This window comes from Lepisosteus oculatus, chromosome 12, assembly GCF_040954835.1.
Source record: "Lepisosteus oculatus isolate fLepOcu1 chromosome 12, fLepOcu1.hap2, whole genome shotgun sequence".
In the NCBI taxonomy this organism is placed as follows: Eukaryota; Metazoa; Chordata; class Actinopteri; order Semionotiformes; family Lepisosteidae; genus Lepisosteus; species Lepisosteus oculatus.
This window is the reverse complement of record NC_090707.1, coordinates 16,882,988-16,902,269: the sequence shown is the minus strand read 5'-3', so window position 1 is coordinate 16,902,269 and position 19,282 is coordinate 16,882,988. Positions and strand designations below refer to the sequence as shown.

The 19,282-nt window shown below is 41.8% G+C and overlaps 1 protein-coding gene across 4 annotated transcripts; it reads left to right on the top strand.

Annotated features, from left to right (window-relative positions):
• Window positions 1-459: 459 nt before the first annotated feature.
• On the top strand, window positions 460-16,989 carry LOC102687291 (transcription factor Sp3). 4 transcript variants are annotated; one of them, XM_015359024.2, is made up of 7 exons: window positions 461-605; window positions 904-1,001; window positions 1,197-1,283; window positions 2,313-3,684; window positions 7,889-8,078; window positions 9,872-10,068; window positions 14,976-16,989. In XM_015359024.2, exons 1-7 carry the CDS (start codon window positions 599-601, stop codon window positions 15,293-15,295), a joined length of 2,271 nt encoding a protein of 756 aa, XP_015214510.1. In that variant the 5' UTR covers window positions 461-598; the 3' UTR covers window positions 15,296-16,989. The 4 variants fall into 4 exon arrangements, with proteins under 4 accessions (XP_015214512.1, XP_015214510.1, XP_006636648.1 ...); XM_006636585.3 differs by having other exon boundaries at window positions 1,188-1,283; XM_015359025.2 differs by having other exon boundaries at window positions 461-644; window positions 1,188-1,283.
• Window positions 16,990-19,282: the final 2,293 nt, after the last annotated feature.

Genomic DNA, 19,282 nt, shown 5'->3' with positions numbered 1-19,282 from the left:
ATTTTAAAGAATCGTTAGCAAAATATTAGAACAAAAAGAATTCAATGTTGAAAACTGTAGTTTAAACTGTAGCCCAGTTAAAATAGACGAATTCGCCTAATCTTTTCTCACAGACGTTCAAGTGTGAGTTTAGAAACAAACGCCTCGTTTCTATTTTGTAACGATAACACAATCACTGTACAGTAGTTAGGCTCTATAAAAAGCGAAAACGTAAACATTCGGCATTCCGTGACAATATAACAACTTTAATGGCCGATTCGTTCTTTGAACAACTTCCTGGCATTTGCCTACAGCTCCATGAATAACAAACAGGAAACACTCGAGCTACAAAAAATGAGCGACGGACCCTCTGTCTACTGCCAACCGAGGAAACCATCCGCACCAACCAATCACTTTAAAGAAGAAAGGCGGAACTTCCTGTGCGTGACGCAAACTTTACCGTCAAGCCTGGAAGCCCCACCTTTTGTGTTTCCCGCACCGTCAATCAAAATAGAAAAAAAATCGACTCGAATCACCGATCGCAGCCCGCCTTTGATTAAAATAATCATGTTTGGCGTTTAAATAAATCGAGAATCTCACGATTTAAACCATTTACGCTATGACTGGTACGTAACATTTAAACTGATTCAAGCACACCATCACCGGTGAGTTTGTGTAACCCTTAAGTCTTTAATCTTTTTTCAGCAGCGGCACAAGCCAGCAGTTGCGATTTAAACGCTAAAGTTAAAGCTTTAAAGAATTTGCATCGAAATCCTAACAGAAACGATCCTGTCGGGAGTCAATCTGGGAGTTTTGTGCGTCCGTGTGGAGTTTGGATGCTGTTTAGTGTGGTTTTGGCGAGCGGAAAGTGGAGAGGAATGATTTGTTTTGCTCTGTTTCCCTCTTCTCTGTGCCTTTCTGTAGCCCCTGAAAAGCCAGTGAAACAAGAGGAAATGGCTGCCTTAGACGTGGACAGCAGTCAGAGCGACTATCTGCAGCACGGCGGCGGCGGAGGAAACCAGGTAATTTTTTCTCCTAGCTGCCCCTCGCTTGCTCTTCTGCCAGGTTTGTTGTAAATGCATGGTGTTTTTTGTGAAGTTCACACGTTTTAAAATTTGATGTTGTAAAAAAAAAAGTCGTACTTCCTGTGTAGCTCCGGACTAACGGCCACCCACTTTCTTCTTTTTAAACCCGCCCATTGTGGGTAGGACACTCAGCCGTCACCGCTCGCTCTGCTAGCAGCTACCTGCAGCAAGATCGGGTCGCCATCGCCAGAGGAGGATGGCTGTGCTGTCGCTGGCGTGGTAAGTCACCCCCGCTGCTAGAACCGTAGCCGAACCGAAACCAGCAGCCCGCCCTGTGCAAATGCACTGCAGCGTGGACTGTAAACACAAAAACAGCCACGGCCGGCAGAGCGCTAAGTCAGCCCCAGTGCTGAAGCAAACCCGGTGTTCAGAGTAACATCCAACCATGCATTATGATCACGACACGCTGATCCTTGACAAATAAAGCGACGAGCTGAGGTTTGAAATTAAAAGCAGTGTGTAATGGCCGTGGGTTCAAAGTGCCTGTTGGTGTCCGGATGCTGCTTTTTTTTCCTCTTTCAAGAGATGAATTTAATTCCTCCAATTATTCATCGATCAGTGGGTGATGAGGTCTGTTAAATCGCTTGTTAAGCAGTGTAAAAGAAACGTTTTTTTTTAAATGTGCCTTTTATTACTGACGTGATTTAATTATGTTTGAAAAGGCTGCCAGCCTTTCGTTTTCTCTGCCCCCTTACACTTATTCGTCTTTTTTTGTGACACTACACCATTTCAGATCAGTTACATTTCTCGATTATGCCTACTATGTACAATATATAAACCTGCCTTCAGCTTATAAGAAAAATCTTGGCTTGCCTTCATTTCTAATAGTACCACAGACTTGAAAGTGCTCTGCAGGGTATCGATAGGTTTGAGCTGAAGCCTTGTGGCATAGAGAACCAGTACCACAATAATTTCACTCCTGCAGTGAAAGAGCAGGAGAAATCTATATTTTCACCCAGATCTTTTGCAAATAGGCTACACTCCTTTAATAAATCAGTGATGTCTTACAAATCCCCTCCAGCTGTCGACTTTCCCATGAAAAGTGTAGCTTTTTATCTTATCGCTGGCGGCTTATTGATTTCCACTTAGTAACACATTTAGTAAAATGCTAGTGTAAAAATGACTTTCATTTGGCCAAGTGCTTTTTGCTCTACAGTTCACAAAAAAAACAACAACAACTGATGCATTTACTAGGAATTTCTGGCAGAAAATTAACTCCGGTCACCTTTTTTTTTGTCTGTGTTTTAGCCTGCAGATCTCACTTCCATACAGTTAACAGGGACAGCTAATAGATGGGAAGTCTTGGCACCTACAGCAACGATAAAGGAGGAACCAGGCTTAGTCCAGATTCCGAATACAGGGATAGTAACATCAAATGGACAGTATGTTCTTCCAATTCAGAATCTGCAAAACCAACAGATTTTTGTAACTTCAGGAACAGACACCTCTGCCAGCGCAGTGCCTAATATACAGTACCAGGTGATTCCACAGATTCAGACTGCAGATGGCCAGCAGGTACAGCTGGGCTTTTCAACTTCTGCGGTAGATGGGGCAACTCTGGGCCAGGATGCCACAGGGCAGATCCAGATCATGCCTGATGGGAATCAAAGCATAACCGTTGCCGGGACATCTTCTGCAGACATCCTTACTAACAGCCAGAACCTCATATCGCAGGCTGGGCACGTTCATCATCCTGGTGGGCCTGTCCAGATTCAAGGAGTTTCTCTCGGCAGCTCCACATATAACAGCCAGGGTCAGGTTGTTACTAATGTGCCTGTGGGGTTGCCTGGAAATATTACTTTTGTACCGATCAACAGTGTTGATCTGGACTCCCTAGGGCTTTCAGGTGCTGCTCAGGCCATAGCTACAGGGGTGACCTCTGACGGCCAGTTGATCATGACTGGCCAAGCTATGGACAACTCGGACAGCTCCGAAAAGACTGGTGAGCACCTTTCCCAAACACTATCTGCAAACAATTCCAACACTAACCAAGACATGTACGTGCCAACCACCTCCTCTTCCCAGCTGCACGAAACGATAGACGGTACAGGTGTGCTTCATCAAGCTACGTCCTCCTCCTCGGCCAGCGAGCAGGTGGATCCCTCCAGCCTTCAGGAAAACTACATCCAGACGGCTCTGTCGGACCAGAACCAGGTGCAGAATATCCAGGTCTCCACGGCGCAGCCCATCATCCAGCTGCAGCAGGTCCAGGCGCAGAGCACCAGTGAAGCCCAGGTCATCCAGGGACTCTCCCAGCAGCAGGTTCAGGCCACAGGGCAGACCATCTCTCCTCAAGCCCTGCAGAACTTGCAGCTGCTCAATCCAGGGACTTTTTTGATACAGGCCCAGACAGTGACCCCCTCTGGGCAGATCCAGTGGCAGACTTTCCAGGTGCAGGGAGTTCAGAACTTGCAGAACCTCCAGCTGCCCAACGCACCTGCCCAGCAGATCACCCTGGCCCCTGTGCAGACCCTCTCTCTGGGGCAGGGAGGGACCCTGGGGTCCACACCTGTTAGCATCAGTACCAGCCAGATCCCCAACCTGCAGACAGTGACCGTCAACTCTATAACCTCGCCCGGAATACAGTTCCAGCAGCCAGAGGACACCAGCAGTCCTGCAGGTGAGTCCTGCTGTTTTCTTTCAATTACTAGTAGCCCTTGTACTTTTTACCTCTCAGGTCTGTTATTTTGAACAGCCACGTAGTTGTTAAGGAAATTTGCAGAGGCACCTTTTTTATTTCCTATAGGTTTATAACTGTTAAATTGTAAAGTCTTCTTTGCTTAGCAATGTGAAACTTCATATTTTGAGAAAGCAGGTCATGCTTATTGGTACCCCCCATCAACTTCGTAAAGCCAGTCCTGTAACCCTGTCTGTAGATGGCTCTGTACTTGAGCTCCAATCAAAATTGAAAAACCTTGGGGTTATATTCGATTCTGGCTTAACATTCGACCCACATGTACAGCATACTGTCAAAACATCTTTCTTTCACCTTAGAAATATCGCAAGACTACGCCCTATGCTATCATTAACTGTGGCTGAAAAGCTGATCAACATATTTGTATTCTCTCGAATTGACTACTGCAATGCTCTGCTCCCTGGGGTATCTAAATCTACTCTGAACAAGCTGCAGTATGTCCAAAATTCAGCAGCCAGAATCCTGACCAGATCTAGTGCAAGTGTTCACATTACTCCTATCCTGGAGTCCTTGCACTGGCTTCCGGTCAAATTCCGCGTAGACTTTAAAATCCTCATGCTCACCTACAAGGCTTTACATGGCTTGGCACCTCAATACCTGTCTGAACTTTTATCGCCCTACTCCCCACCTCGCAACCTCCGCTCTTCAAATTCTGCCCTCCTTACTGTCCCCCAAGCCCGTCTACATTGTATGGGCGACAGGGCCTTCTCCTGCTTTGCCCCCAAGCTCTGGAACTCCTTGCCCAAGGATATTAGAGAGTCACCTTCTCTAAACTCCTTCAAATCCAGACTCAAAACCCTCCTTTTCAGAAAAGCCTTTACTTAACTGGTTCCATTCTTCACCCCTCTGCTCTTCTTAATACCATCTTCCACGGTCTCCTCTATTGTTATTGTTGTATTGTTGTAATTATAATTGTGTCCTGTCTTGTGAAATTTTCTTATTTATTGTTGTAGTCTTCTTAGTTATTGTTATTGTCATCCTGTAAAGCGCTTTGAGAAGCCACCTTTAAAGGCGCTATATAAAATAAAGTTTATTATTATTATTATTATTATTACGCGATGACATATTTGAACACATTTGTCATGTTTGTGTCCAGTATGTGTCTTTACACACCTATCTAGAGTGTGACTTGCCAGTAGAAATATTCATTGTTATTATTCCTGATTTTTCTAGTTTCTTAACGCACAACTGTTTTCATAAATATTTAGCCACCTTTTGGTACACCAGGACTTTACTGGTTTAACCAAACCCTGTGTCAGTTTGTACCCTTATTTTCTACAATGCAGCTTCCCACTTCTCTGATAAGAGTTTGTTTCAGGCTCAAAGTAAACCGAGACACTAACCTGTGATGTATTGTGCATTTACATTAGCAATGGAAGTGGTATCACTCATAATGATATTCAGTTGATTAAAATAAAGTAAAAAACTAAGGCGAGATACTGGTGAGTAATTGATGCTTGATGGCATTGTCTCCCAGTGTGTCCAGATCCAGATCTGCACAGAAGGAAGAAAAGGTTTGAACTTTAGACCAACTCTGGACAGTTCATTGTGGGAAAGAATAATTGTAGTGTTTCTTTAAGTCAGATTAGCACTTGCCTGGAGCGTGTTTATGTTAGCCCCATGGAAGTATCAAGACTGATATTTGAATAGGTCAGGATGATTCTGGGCAAACTTGTCAAACAAGCTGAGAAGTAAAAATACAATACAGTGCAAGTCAATCATGTCTTTATGTGGTCAGTTTCTACAGTGCCTCTTCATATATCATGTGCATTGTGATGTTTTTGAATTTCAGGAGCTCACATCTATTTTATGACAAATTTGGATGTTTTCCTGACCGTTGTTTCTACAAGAGGATTTTGTCGCATCTTTGCTGAGAATTTGCTATAACTATAGTACTGTTTGTACCTTGTCGTTTTGACAGAAACGGTTCAAGACTACCTCCATACAGTGCATTTTATGCCCATAGGTTTCCAGTATGTTTTATGCATAGCTGCATAGCTTTTAAGATCTTTTAAAAAAGTTTCAGGGTAAGTGGACACCATTTTTTCCAGAGGTCAGTACTGTATCAGGTCACATTAGAAAGTCAGTCTTTGTTGGGCAACATACTTTTTGAATGGCTTTAGTGCATCAATGCATCTTACATGTCACAGGCAGGGTTGTAACACCCTCATGTTTTAAGCTTTTGAAGGATTGGAATGCATTCCAGACAGAAATTTGAATATAGAGATTTGCATGCCTTATCTTTTTTTTTTTATTGGAGAGAAGTCTTTTTTTTAGAGGAATTCCTCTCATTTGGAATTAAACTAACTTGCATTTCAAATGGAGCAAAAAGTAATCACTTGTTTCAATTTTGTCTCGGACAGAATAAAAAAAAATACATTTGATTTTTAGTTTGCCAGAATCTTCTGGTTGGTTCAGGCTGGAATGGTGGGGTGCTGTTCATTGTTCTGAATGTTGGTGTTCTGTATTCTTTGGTGATGTGTCAACAGAACTTATCTTTGCTTCTGTAACACCTGTTTTCTAACATCTTGTGCATCATGTATTCAGTGCAGTGCTGTGTTGCAGCACTGCCAGCCCTGTAGAAGCTTTCCCACAGTGCTGTGGGCCAGTAGGATGTTTTGGGTGTAATGTAGATGAGCTTGTGATTCTTTGGTGGGATCTTTAAGCCAACAGCTTTGCTCTGTCTTCCTACTGTAAATTCTAAGTTCAGTGTCTCAGGTATTTCACTTAGAATTTGACTTAAATGGTTATATTACAATACAATGTTTTAGTTAAAACCGCTATTCACCGAAAAGCAGTACAAGCACAATCTAAATAATACATATCTGTGATAGCTTGCATATACAGTGCACTGCATGACTATTTCCCCCTGGGAAGTTTGGATCTTTTAATGCCACTTGAGCTTAAAATTACTTTCAAATGGGACATCAAAATTGTCACAGTCTAGACTAGTCCAAAGTCAGAGATCAAAGGTGCTGATGTGTAAATTTCTAGTTTATGCATTTGCATGTTTAAAATGATTCAAATCTAGAAATTAGATGTTTAAAGAAAAGAAGGTGTTCCTCAGCGTTTAACCCCCTTGTTACCAGAACCTTAAATCAGTTCTGGAGTAGAAGAACAGTTTGAAAGTTCACCAAATTAGTGATCCAAGTTCATGTATCAATGTGACAAATCAACCGTGAAGATGAGGAGCTTCTGAAACACCAGTGCTGTAGTAGTAGAGTGGAACAGACCAGGAGAAGGTTATTTATGCCATCAAGTTTGTGAAAGCGCCGTCATGTCAGCAGGGAATGAGTGGCGAGGAGTATCTAGAACTGAGCAAAGCCCATGCCAGGCCTAGTGGTGTTGCTCCTCAAATCGCCCAAAAGTCAAAAACAAGGTGCAAAATGTATGCAACAGCGAAACAAGCATACAAGGCAAAAGGCAAAGCCAGCTGGGTAGTTCGTCAAGAAGAGAGTTAATTTCCTTGAAAGGCCAAGTCAAAAACCTGACATTCAGCCTCTTTTGCATGTAACAGTGCTCGATTTGATCGTTTCATTTTGAATAAGAGCAGTTTATTAAAAAATGTATGTAGCGTCTTGCTAGGGTTCTGAACCTTGTTATATTTCCACATTTTGTTGCGTTAACAGTAGGGGTCGTAAATTGTGCTATAGGGATACTTCTCCTCAGCAGGGACTAGAAGGCTGGTTTGGATTGAACGGAAAATGGATGGAACAAAGTGTAAGCAATGCTAGAGAAACACCTGTCACAGGATAACTTCAGTCTGTAAGCGATCTCCGAGCATTTTGCTGTTTTTGCTGAAATTTACTGTAACTATCTTTCTGTTTCAAGTCTTTAGATTGATCATTGAGGCTCTGAATCAAATATTAATATTTTTGCAAGGCACGGGGTATTTGTAACATGTCTGAATATGAAATTGTTCAGGGCCTGAATGTCTTTGCAAAGCACAGTACGTATGATTAGTTTCTAGCATCCTGAGTGATTCTTTTTATGGTGGACACAAGTCTGCGTGCCTTTAGGATTTTCTATTTAAATGTGATCTTCAAGGTTATAAAGGGAAAAAGTCAGAGCTATAGCCTAGTGGGGATGGCGTGACCGTCGTGAACAGGAGATCCTTTTGCCTTCTCAGATATCCAGATCAAGGAGGAGCCAGACTCGGAGGAGTGGCAGCTGGGCAGCGACTCCACCCTGAACACCAGCGACCTGTCTCACTTGCGGGTCCGGCTGGTGGATGAGGAGACGGACCAGCAGAACCAGGAGGGCAAGCGGCTCAGGCGGGTCGCCTGCACCTGCCCCAACTGCAAGGAGGCGGGCGGGAGGTGAGCTGTTTCCACGCTGCTTTCCAAAATGAGAAACAAAATGGCAGAAACGGGCACGGTAGCTCTCCTGGTGAGGACAGAAGCAGGGGAGATGGTGAAGGTGAAGTGGAAGGAGGAACTGGGGGAACTGCAGTGCCAGTTTCTGAGACTGGCTGTTAAATCTTAAATTAATTGACGGAATTGCTAAATTTGACAAATTCCAAATTAAGCACAAAATTGTTAACCTTGTGGAAGTACTGTATGGTTGCCATGTTGCTGCAAGCTGCTGGTCTCGCCAAAGGCAAGAGTGAAAGTTGGCACGAATTGTGACATGAAGAGGCCCTTCCTGCTCACTAGTCACCGTAATGACTAATGTAATGTGATGTACGAGTACGAATGTGATTTCACCACAGAAATGTTCCATTGTGATCCATGTGCAGAGTTCATAAGAAAGCAGTGTTTGTTGGCAAAACCTTCTGGAAGTCGCGATACATTTTTCTATTGTGTGAAGAGAGATGTATTCACAAGCCTGTTTGTTTACAATGTAATAAGGCTGTGTCACGTCACTGGAAGTTTTGTTGACTCATTTTGAATCGGAGACAATGACCGCAATATGAGCTGCACATACCTGGGAATTTTGTGTATATTGTGATGTAAATTGGAGGTTTTACATATGACTGTGCCCATTTTACTTTCATTGTGGTTTGAAATGCACTTATCGATGCCAATTGTTTCTAACCCCGGAATACAGAAATAGTGTTGCTGCTCCCCTTTAACAGCAAATAAAACTGGCAAGGCAGCCCAGTTCTGAAAAGAAAATCATACTTTTTAATCTACAGAAATACGCCACCGAATAGCACCGAAAGTGCTGTCTGTTGACAGAATGGCAACATTACCCATAAATATGGGACTTTTTAGTCAATAAAATGATGAAAAAGCCGACAGTGGAGATATATTAGGTGTAATAAGGAGGAGATCCAGCGTTCCAAGAGAGTGAAAGGGTTGAGGGGCAATGCCGAACATGGGCAGAAATGCAGTCTGTTTTGTTTGTCGCAGACTGGCAGATCCAGAGGGCATCAAAGAGCACGGCAGGATAAAAGAGAGGATGAGTGCGAGGAGAAAGAGGAGAGAGAGGCTGGATTAGTGCTGACAAGAATGGGAGGAAAGGAGGATACAGATGGTAAAGTTAGTCAGTGGAGAGGAGGAGAAGCCGAGTCCTACTGTGAATGTTCACTCGCAGGTTTAGAAACGGAGTTTCTGCAGGATCGCCCTCTTAACATTCAGTTATATTGCTTATTAAAGAGTGAGCAATGAACATATGTTGAACCACGTGATATAATGAAACAACACTTTTTGTCGAAATTTGCTGTTTATGGCTAGTGTTGTGGGCAGCAGTATTTCATTTTTATGAAATTTTTCAGAATGAAATGTTTATCCTCTACAAAGATGCTCTTTACAGAGCCTTCTTGTATGTGGTTTTGTACGTTGTGGTCGACATAATAAATAAAGGCTTATGAACGACGTGCACAGTCTTTCGGGTTTGTAAGAAAAGTAAAATCAGATCAGGAAGACTTCTTAAAGCGCCCTGGATTGTAACACCTCACAATCCTCCTGTGTCGGTGGTGTACTTTGACTAAAATATCAATGGTTCAGCATGTTGAGGTCATTGGTTCTTGGTGGTGTTTTAGCACGATCCATTTTCTTGAAGAATGGGCGAATACAAGGGTATTGGTCGGGCAGATTCAAAAGAGGTGTACCTTATGTGCCCGCCGTGATGGGTTGTGTCATTGTGTGTCGGTCTTCCTGTCTTTCAGAGGTTCTAGTTTGGGGAAAAAGAAGCAGCACATCTGCCACATTCCTGGCTGTGGAAAGGTTTATGGGAAGACGTCGCACCTGAGAGCCCATCTGCGCTGGCATTCCGGCGAGAGGCCCTTTGTGTGTACTTGGATGTTCTGCGGGAAAAGGTTCACGCGCAGCGACGAATTACAGCGGCACAGAAGGACGCACACAGGTAAACCCTTACTGGTAAATCAGACCGTAAAACCAGGGCACTGGCATAGAGGGCAGCAGACTTCACAAGTGTAAGAGGATTCATCAGACATTGCAGTACAAGCTTTGCTGTCTTTGCTACATACTGAAATCTGTGGAGAAATGGACGTAATGGATAAACAAATTTACATTACTAAAATATTACTCTATACTATACAGTAAGAAGTATTTCATTTAGGTAGCTGCATCAGCATACGTAGGCTGCAAAGGAACAGGCAAAGGTTTGTTCCATGCTGAAAAGAGAAGAAAAGAAACAAAGTTTTGGCTGTGGAGCCTTCTTCCGTTGTGAGAAAGAGAGGAAAGTTGGCAACTGATATAGCATGGGAGGACAAAAGCTGGGAGTGGAGAGGAGGCGGGAGCAGGAGAAATGCAGAGTGGACACTCGGGTGGTATGATGTTGAGAGAGGTGTGAAGTGAAAAGGCCTCCTCTCCACAGCCGAAACGTTGTGTTTCTTTTCTTCTCTTTTCAGCATGGGATAAACCTTTACTTGTTTCTGTACAGTAAGAATACAGCTGTAATTTAAGCAAACAGCATTGCGAAACAATGCGAGCATGGAACTTCAGATTTCTTGTGCTGGCTCCCTTTTCACGTCACTAGAATGCTTTTCGGCCACAACCGGAAAGGGTAACGCTGCAAACCAGGAGAAAACTATTCCAGACAGCGCGCGCATAAGAGACCGTGCGGAACAAGAACCGAGACCACACGTAGGACGTCGGGTGACGTAAGAGTTTCAAGATGAAACCAGGCCAAGATTATACACTGTCTGCGCGATGGGGTTGGTTAGAGAACCCTAGCGAACGAGAGATCGCGGTGGCAAAGGCTGCAAGCCAGGCCGAACCAGAAATTTTCCTAGATGGTAAAGGCCGATTTTTATTGGTTTATGGAGAAAATGGCAGGTATTGAAGCTTTCGGGTGAATAAAAGGCCAGAGAGCAGCCCTTTGCCGTATTAGCTTGGTAGAGAACGGCATTCCGTTGGGTTCGCGGACAGACATGCACTAGACATGCACAATACACAAGGAGATCTAGCACACAAATACATACCCGTGCACGTGAAATGACAAAGGAAAGCAGAAAACATTTTTTTGTGTGTGGTTTCTCTAGGTTTTAATACAGTAACCATTATTCAGAGCATTTTGCCAGCCTTGCAGTCATTTTTTTGGAAGGCTTTGCTCTGCAGCAAAAGAAGTTGCCAACAGGCTTTTGAAGTTCTGAGATTCAGTTTAGAACACAGTGAGCGACCGTGTGCTTGTTTTTACAACAAACAAACCTGTCTCAGCACTGTGGCAACAGAATTTCCCTTGAGATAGCCTGCTGAACCAAACAGGCGTAGTGCTTCTAGCAACACGCACCGGTCTTGTCCACTTGAAATCCCTGCCGCTGGGATGCGTACCTGTGAGCTGCCTACCAGCATCCCTGCCATTGAAATATCCATTTGTGTTTTTGAGTTTAGCTCAGCATATGCTGCTTTGTGTTTCTTCACACTTGTTGATTGCAATTGTTATTCTTGCATATTTTATAATTATTATTTCACGCGGGAGTTTCGATGACCTAGGTTGTTTTTTTGTAAGGGCAATGAAAGGGGTTCTTGGAGGACCAGTCGCCTGCTGGTTTTTGCTCCAGCCAAGCTCTCAGTTACACAATTGAACCCTTAATTATTTTAATAATAGGATTAATTTCAACTGTTTGACTGTTTGCAGCTCTTAAACCTGTTGGGGGTTGCCTTTTAACTACAGTAAACCCTAGGTTTAATGTACTAATAAGGGAGGAAGTGTGTCCATTTCTGCTGAATGTCCATTTAATCATGAATAACATTTGTTCAGCCAAACGACACACTATTATGAGAAAAAATACTATGCTATTTGTATCTTGTGACAATTTCTAATAATTGCCATCAACAGTCAATGGAAAGGGAGGGCTGCATTTCATAAGGAAAACAAAATCCTAGGCTTGTGAATAGAAGAAAAATCAAATTTTCCAGTTCAAGCCGCTGTTCAATTAACCCTTTAGTTCGCTAATTGGGACGAGCAAGAATTAAAACTATTAGGTGTGTACCTGGATTAGGATTCCCTGGTCTGTGGAACTACTGTATAGAAATCGTTCATACATGCATCCTTAATGTCATGTAAAATCAGAGACATACACCACTGACAGGTGTTTTAGAGATCCAGGGCTACACCCCAAAACCTCTAATGGCAGTAGCGATGCTTATGATTTCAGGTTGTTTTCTCAAATAGCAAACAGACGACATTATTTTTCACGACAATTCTGTAAAATGTTTTTTTTAACGTTCTCATTTTATTGGTAAACAGTTATCCAAAACAACTGAACGTGTGCACAATCAGATCTTTATCTCACCCTGCACACCTCAGAATTCCTATCTGATATCTTCCATGTGTGCCTTTTCCCCCCTTTATATATATTCCATTAGGATATTAAAAGGGTCTTAAACGAGAGTAGGCCATTCAACCCACCCTGGCCCTTTGGGTTAGTAGCGAATTCATGGGAAGGTACAGAAAGGGGCTAAAGTTTATCAGGTCATGCTGTGTGAATAAACAGTGAAAAGGCTTGGAATGTTTTCTATAACTGTGTTGTCAGTTTCAGCGGGTAGAAGGTGACAAGAGGGCACAGCAAAGAAACACACGTCAAAGGAACAAAATGAAACAATGAGCAGTGCCCGAGTCATCGCGAAAGAGGGGCTGGTGTTCAGTAATGCCTTCATGTTTCCAGCAGAAGCTGCTGCTGCTATGTTTCACATAAGGGAATCGCGATCATCTTTATTTGACAGTGGCACTGTATGTAAGGGATGTGGAAGTAAAAGTCAGAAACTGCTTTATAGGTTTTACCTGGTGCAAGAGGGAAGAAATTCCTTATACTGAAGTCTGCATGTTCTCCCTGCACCTACTTTTCTCTAGGCATTGTGGTTTCCTCCTATTTACCAAAGACGTGCTAGTGGGGTTTATTGATGTGTCTAAATTGTCCCTGTCTGCGTGTGCGTCTTGTGATGGACTGGTGTCCCACCCAGGGTTTAATCCCTTTGCCCTACTCGTTTGGAATGGTCTTCAGCTTGCTGGTGCCATTTTCATGGTGGTTTCTTGATAGTGGGCGGATGCCTAACTATAATAATATAATAACCAGACAGCTGTTCTGCTGGAAGAACCAGTGATTAATTCTCATCAGTTATCAATATTTTAAGTTAAAGTGACCATCTGTTCCGCATGTTCCCAGTTTAACCATTTTTGTTGTCGCCATGCCCCCAGTACTAATGGTGCCAGCCTCATTTGCATGGTGCTTTGCCGTTGTGTGTCACCTTTCAAAGAGTCACAGTTGACCACTGAGATCCCTTGCTCCCTCATCCAGTGTTTGGTTAATGGGCTCCTCCTGCTGTCCAAGTGAGCATCTGTACTGGTTGAGCCACTGAGGAGCTGGCAGTGCATTATCTTTTACCTCTAGTGTACTGGCACCAGTATATTTTTGAACAATGGTTTCATATCTGCAATTGCTATCCTCTTAAAACAGCTCCATGTGTTCCTAAGTTTGTCCCTTCCATAAAACAGTCTGTATTAAAACGTAGCATTTTGAACTGACTTTAGGCAACCATATATAGAAGACTAGATCAACCAGTTGCTCTGATCACAGATATTCAGAAAGTTTTTATATTTATGTCCCAAAGCCCCAGGCTATTTTTAAGCACCAGGCTGGTGTATGAGTGTATGCTTTTCAAAAACGTTTTCAGCTTTTTTCAGAAAGCTGGATCGTTTTGTCATCAGTCCTCATTCTCCTTAGATAGTATTTTTGAGAGCATACTAGAAATGCAAATCTTCTGTGTTAGGTGCTTAACTCCATCCTGGGAAATATATAGGGTTGGCCTGATTAATGAAATCAATGCAAATTACCATCTAGTCCTTTTAGAAAACCTTCCCCCCGTTTAACAGGCTGGTTCACCCAACAATTCACTTTACCTGTGCTGTCCGGGATGCAGGCTGAAGGTTTTCCTGTAGTTCTTTGCCGTGCTTGCAGCAGCATAGGAATAGTTACTTATTGGTCAACACTATTGCTCCCCAGCTGCTAGACAAAGAAGAGTTCTGATTGTAATTTTTTCTTTCAGAGTAGTAATTGTCCTTAGCCTGGACATGGAGTGTATGTCCAGAGGAAATTCAGTGTGTTTTAAACACTCCACACTGGAACACACAAAATAGAGGGTTGTAGATGAGTTATTCTTAGTAAAGTGATACTCTAGTGTTAATAATCAGGAAAATCTCTTTTTCAGTTGTGCATGTGTGGCATGTAAAGGCTGCTGCATGTTATCTAGATGGCTGCTACACTTCAGTGGTGGATGAAGTAGATCCCCTGTTATATGAAAAGTTCTTGCAGATCGTTTGGGAGGAAAAATGTTATATTTAATGTGATGAAGCAGTACTATCCATCCATCTGGCCATCCGTTGAACTGGAGTCTAGTCTGGCAGGACACCAGTCTATCGCGGGAGACGCACATGAGTGCAGATGAGGGGGGCATTTTAGAGATGGCAGGTCACTGGGACAGCATGTCTTTGGGCAGTGGGAGGAAACTGGAGGACCTGGAGGAAACCCACTCAAGCGTAGCAGAACAGGCGAACGGAGTCGGATTCAAACCCGGGACCCTGAAGCTGTGACGCAGCACCGCTACCCACAACATCACCCTTCCGCCTTGTGCATGGATCGAAGATGTTCTGTCTTGCTTTGAGAATTTGTAGCCTGTAGGTGGCTATATAAAGGATTTGGATAGCTCTAGCTTCTTGATGGAGAGAAGTGTTGTTTTTTTTTTTTAGGGGTTTCTTTCTTTTTCTTTCAAGACCTTGTTCTAAAAACAGTTGTCTTATTTCCGTGACAGGTGAGAAGAAGTTTGTCTGCCCGGAATGTTCCAAGCGTTTTATGCGAAGCGATCACCTTGCCAAGCATATTAAAACTCACCAGAACAAAAAAGGCATTAACTCAAGCAGTACAATGATGGCAGCGGTGGAAACAACATCGTCGTCCGATAACATTATTACAGCAGGAGGGACAACCCTTATCCTAACCAACATTCAACAGGGGTCCGTACAGAGCATTGGAACGGTGAACTCGACAAACGCCAGTGCTCAAGAGATTCTCTCCAACTCTGAAATTCCTTTACAGCTGGTCACGGTATCTGCCAGCGAGGTGATGGAGTAACCACACTCACAAACTGAACTTATTTGGTCGTGTTTTTTTTTTTTTCATTTTTATATATATATATTATATTTTAAAGAAATATCAGTTTATGTTCATTAGCAGTCTTTTTACTGATGGGGCAAAAAATGAAATTAATGTGGTTACAATACACACACTGAAATGCCTTATTTTGTATCATACTCTGTAGTATAATGGTGGAGTTGCATGTGGTTTTAGCTACTGTTCATTGTGTAATAGATCTGAAAAAAAAGTTTCTGTAATATGAAAAGAATGGTACAGATGAGAATTAAGAGTATGGGAGCTTTGTTAACCTAAATATATATTAAATGGGAAATTGTGGATGTGAATACTTTAAAGGCGGGTAATTAAGGAAGAGTTCTGCCTCCAATTCCAGAATCAAGTCCACTCACTCATCATACGTCTAGGCACAGTGTCCACCAGGAGCAGTCCAGGTGTGTCACAGCTTCTTCTAAAATGTCGTTTCTGAAATTGTGTCATTTTAAACGGACTCAAAAAGTGGAGTCTGCCTGAACTGTCAGCATTTGGAGTTTCACCACCTTTTGTTTTTGTTTCGCCTTTGAGGTATTTTGCAGAGAGCAAAAGAAAACAATCGTGTAATTAAAATTTTGTATTTTTTCCCTCCTTGTACGTCCGTTGATCTGATGTTTAATATGCATAACTTGCAAATTGTTTTTTGAGCGAAAGCTATTTATAGTAGGCTTTACTTAGTAAACCGGTTTTGTTGTATCGAAACCTCGTTATTTTAATTACTTTTTAAATATGTATAATATTCAAATGTGTTACTTTTGTAAAACTTCATTTTCAAATGGAACTCAATTAAAGTCTGAATCCTTTCTATAAAAAAGCCATGTTAAAAGGTTGATTTGCCAAATTTTATTTTCCTAACAACTTGCAATAATATTGGATGGAAAAAGTAGCACAACCACATTTCATTGATATGTGTTGATTATTGTAGACAATATAGATTTATCATGTGACGATGGACCAAAAGAAGAAGAAAATTATGCAGCCACTATTTCTTACATGCTGTGTCAAAATAATGTATATGTCAGGGTCTTAAAATTACTTTTTGCTAAATTTCTTGTGAACCCCCCTCCCATCTCCATCTTCCCACTGCTGGGTGATAGGAGCTGGTCTCATTTGTGACCACACTCCTATAATTTCAGGTAAAAACACAGAGATCTAAATCATTCAAGATAGTCTCGAGAGAAAACCTTCTGCTAGTACTGTACGTTTAAGTACTGTACATTTTCTAATCGACTGCAGTTTAATTTCTTTTTTTGTATGAGCATTGTCTTGGTTTTTTTTTTATACTGCCCTGGAAAGTGTGTAGGCTATGCACTCTCTTCTTGCTCTGTTCAAATATGTACCTGTCTTTTTTTTCTCTCAAAATATTCCTATATCATTTTTATATATAGCAATGTTTCTGACTTTCATTATGCAGGTTGTGTAATGTGAGATTAAAGTAGATGGAAAATGAGTGCTATAGTCTTGTCACTGGAGGTAATTAATCCAGTGACTAGAATTTCAATAGATTAACTTGTATAAAGAAATATTGACAATATTTTAAAATATTGTACTTGTTAAGGCCACCTGAAATTCAGAATCTACCTTGATGTATTTGAAATATATTATACCCAAGTGGTCACTAATAAAACACTATTTTGACTTTTCATTTGATACTATTTTGTGGATAGTTATTGAACATAGCTCGAGTCTGCAGTACTGTGTTTTCAATTAAATTCAGAGAAGATCTGGCACTTTTAGCCAAATAAGAAGCCCCAGTTCTAACACCCATATTGTGCTGAGACACCTCACTGGTATTCGGACTAGAAGTGTATTTTTCAGTAAAGAGAATATGGTCAACCAACTGTTATAGGAAAATGGTCTAGTTGGCAGAAGGCCTTCAGGACTATATGGACAGCCCATTTTGAGTACTTTTTTTGAAAGATGTTTGTGTGGTCTAACAATGTGGTTCCAATGGCTGTGGAAAATCATTTTAAGTAAAAAGCTGAAACTGGATTTCAGTCTTGCCCCTCTAACCTAGAACAGCTTTATACCAGTCGTACAACAGGGACATGGGAGCAGTGTTGGAGCACTGTTCCGTGTGCCATGGTAGCATTGTTTCCCAAGAAGCCAGTTGCCTTCAGGTTGTTTCTATAGCACTGAGAATGCACAAGGGATTTGGGAGCAAGGTTTATGCCCGGGAGAACTCCCACCGTGACTGAAGTGGCTGATGGAACACATTGACTGGAGCAGCAGAGAGGTGAGTCAAGTGGGACCTGCATGTTCACACAAGGCATTTCTCAGCAAAAACATTTTTGGATGAGTAATACGGCCTTAATGTTAACTAATGCAGTCGCTGGCAGTGCCTGCTTCTGAAGTGCTGTGTTTTCGGGTATTAAATGGAAAGAGCACAAAACTTCCTAAAGTCACACAGCAAACCACAGCCATGGCATCAGTGGAATGATGTGGAGACTGTTAGTTGGTTTATAGGTGTTTTCTAGCAGAGTTTGGAGTAGAAGTAGAAAAAAGGCCTTTTATTAGATCTGGATGTGTTATATGGTATCTATATCAACCAACCTTTTATATTGAAATCAGAACTCAAAACATACTGGGTAGTATTTCTGTGCCATAATGCTGGATTTTCACACTTTATAATTCTTAGCATCACCCCTTCAGTGTAGATTTTTGTGCTCCTCTCTGACAATGTTGGGTATTTGTACACTACTAAAGCAGCTTGTTGAAGTAAATTAGGTTTATTTCCCAGAACGCAATATTCCTCCAGCAAGAATGTTGCTTTTTTTACTGTGGATATTTAGCTCATGTTCACGTTGTATGAATTGTTTTATGGTAATGCAACAATGTTCAATTATTTATGGGCTCTGCATGGAAGACAACATAGTGTACACATTGCAGTGTACTTTCAAAATAATTTGACAATTGTGATTCTGGGTTTAGATCTGCTTAGTTATTGGAGAAAAGCAGCAGCAGTTCCTAAAACGCTGCCTGTAAAAGTAAGAACAAGTAAATTTCCTGTAATAACTCATTTGCATAACTTAATTAATTCAATTCAGTGTAATGCAACACCTAATGGCACAACGAACATGGAATGACAGTTTGAGTTAATGAAATGTGTTAACGGAATCATCATTTGCTTGTATGCTAATTAGTCCGATTAATTTCTTCGTTATGCAAATCAGCACATTGTAATAGTTTAACTGCCATTTTACCAAATTCATAATAGTTGGTAGGAGGAAAGTCAGACTTTCCTTTAGGATGAAGTACTTTTACAGTTAATGCAATCTCTTTTCACCTCTGGAAATATGTTCTTATGTTTTAAATTAGCAAGTGGGTGCTTCAGGACTGTGCAACTTAACTTGGAGCCCTTCCAGTCCACTCCAGTGCAGTACTTTGATGCGACCAGCTCCTTAATTGTTAAACTGACCTTGACAATCATAAATTAAATAATAAAGGAGCCTGTTGCAAGAAAATTGCGTGATGGAGTGGAGGATTGGGGGAGCCCGAGATACAGGAGCCCTATTTTTTAGAAACAAGGAATGAAAGAGTTGTATAATTCATTTCCATGCTCCTCCACAGCATATGTCTGGTGAGTTCTTTCGAGTGCGTTTCAAACTGAAGTGCAGATGTAGGCAGCAAACTGAGCCACAGATGGCAAAGAAATCGATTGGCCAAGACGGGTTTGCTCCAGCCGACGAGAGCTTTTTCCTAAAGACATGAATCAACACATTTATATACTGTATATATATATGAACTCAAGTTCTTGAACTCTATACCCATTCACTGAAGTGAGTCACTTAGGTTTCCAGGGCATTGCTTCTACATACAGTATAGTAGATTTTTCATCTTCAGAGCTGCTAAAATATTGTTTCTAATTCTGGGCCATGTTTTTCCAATAATCATAATTCTACCAGCCTGCAGTTTGTTATGAGACCACATAATATT

Bases quoted from the DNA above. Each gene is read 5' to 3' on its own strand.
- LOC102687291 (XM_006636585.3), top strand. The intron at 3,685-7,888 runs GTGAGTCCTGCT...TTGCCTTCTCAG, and splicing joins GGACACCAGCAGTCCTGCAG to ATATCCAGATCAAGGAGGAG. The intron at 10,069-14,975 runs GTAAACCCTTAC...TTTCCGTGACAG, and splicing joins GCACAGAAGGACGCACACAG to GTGAGAAGAAGTTTGTCTGC.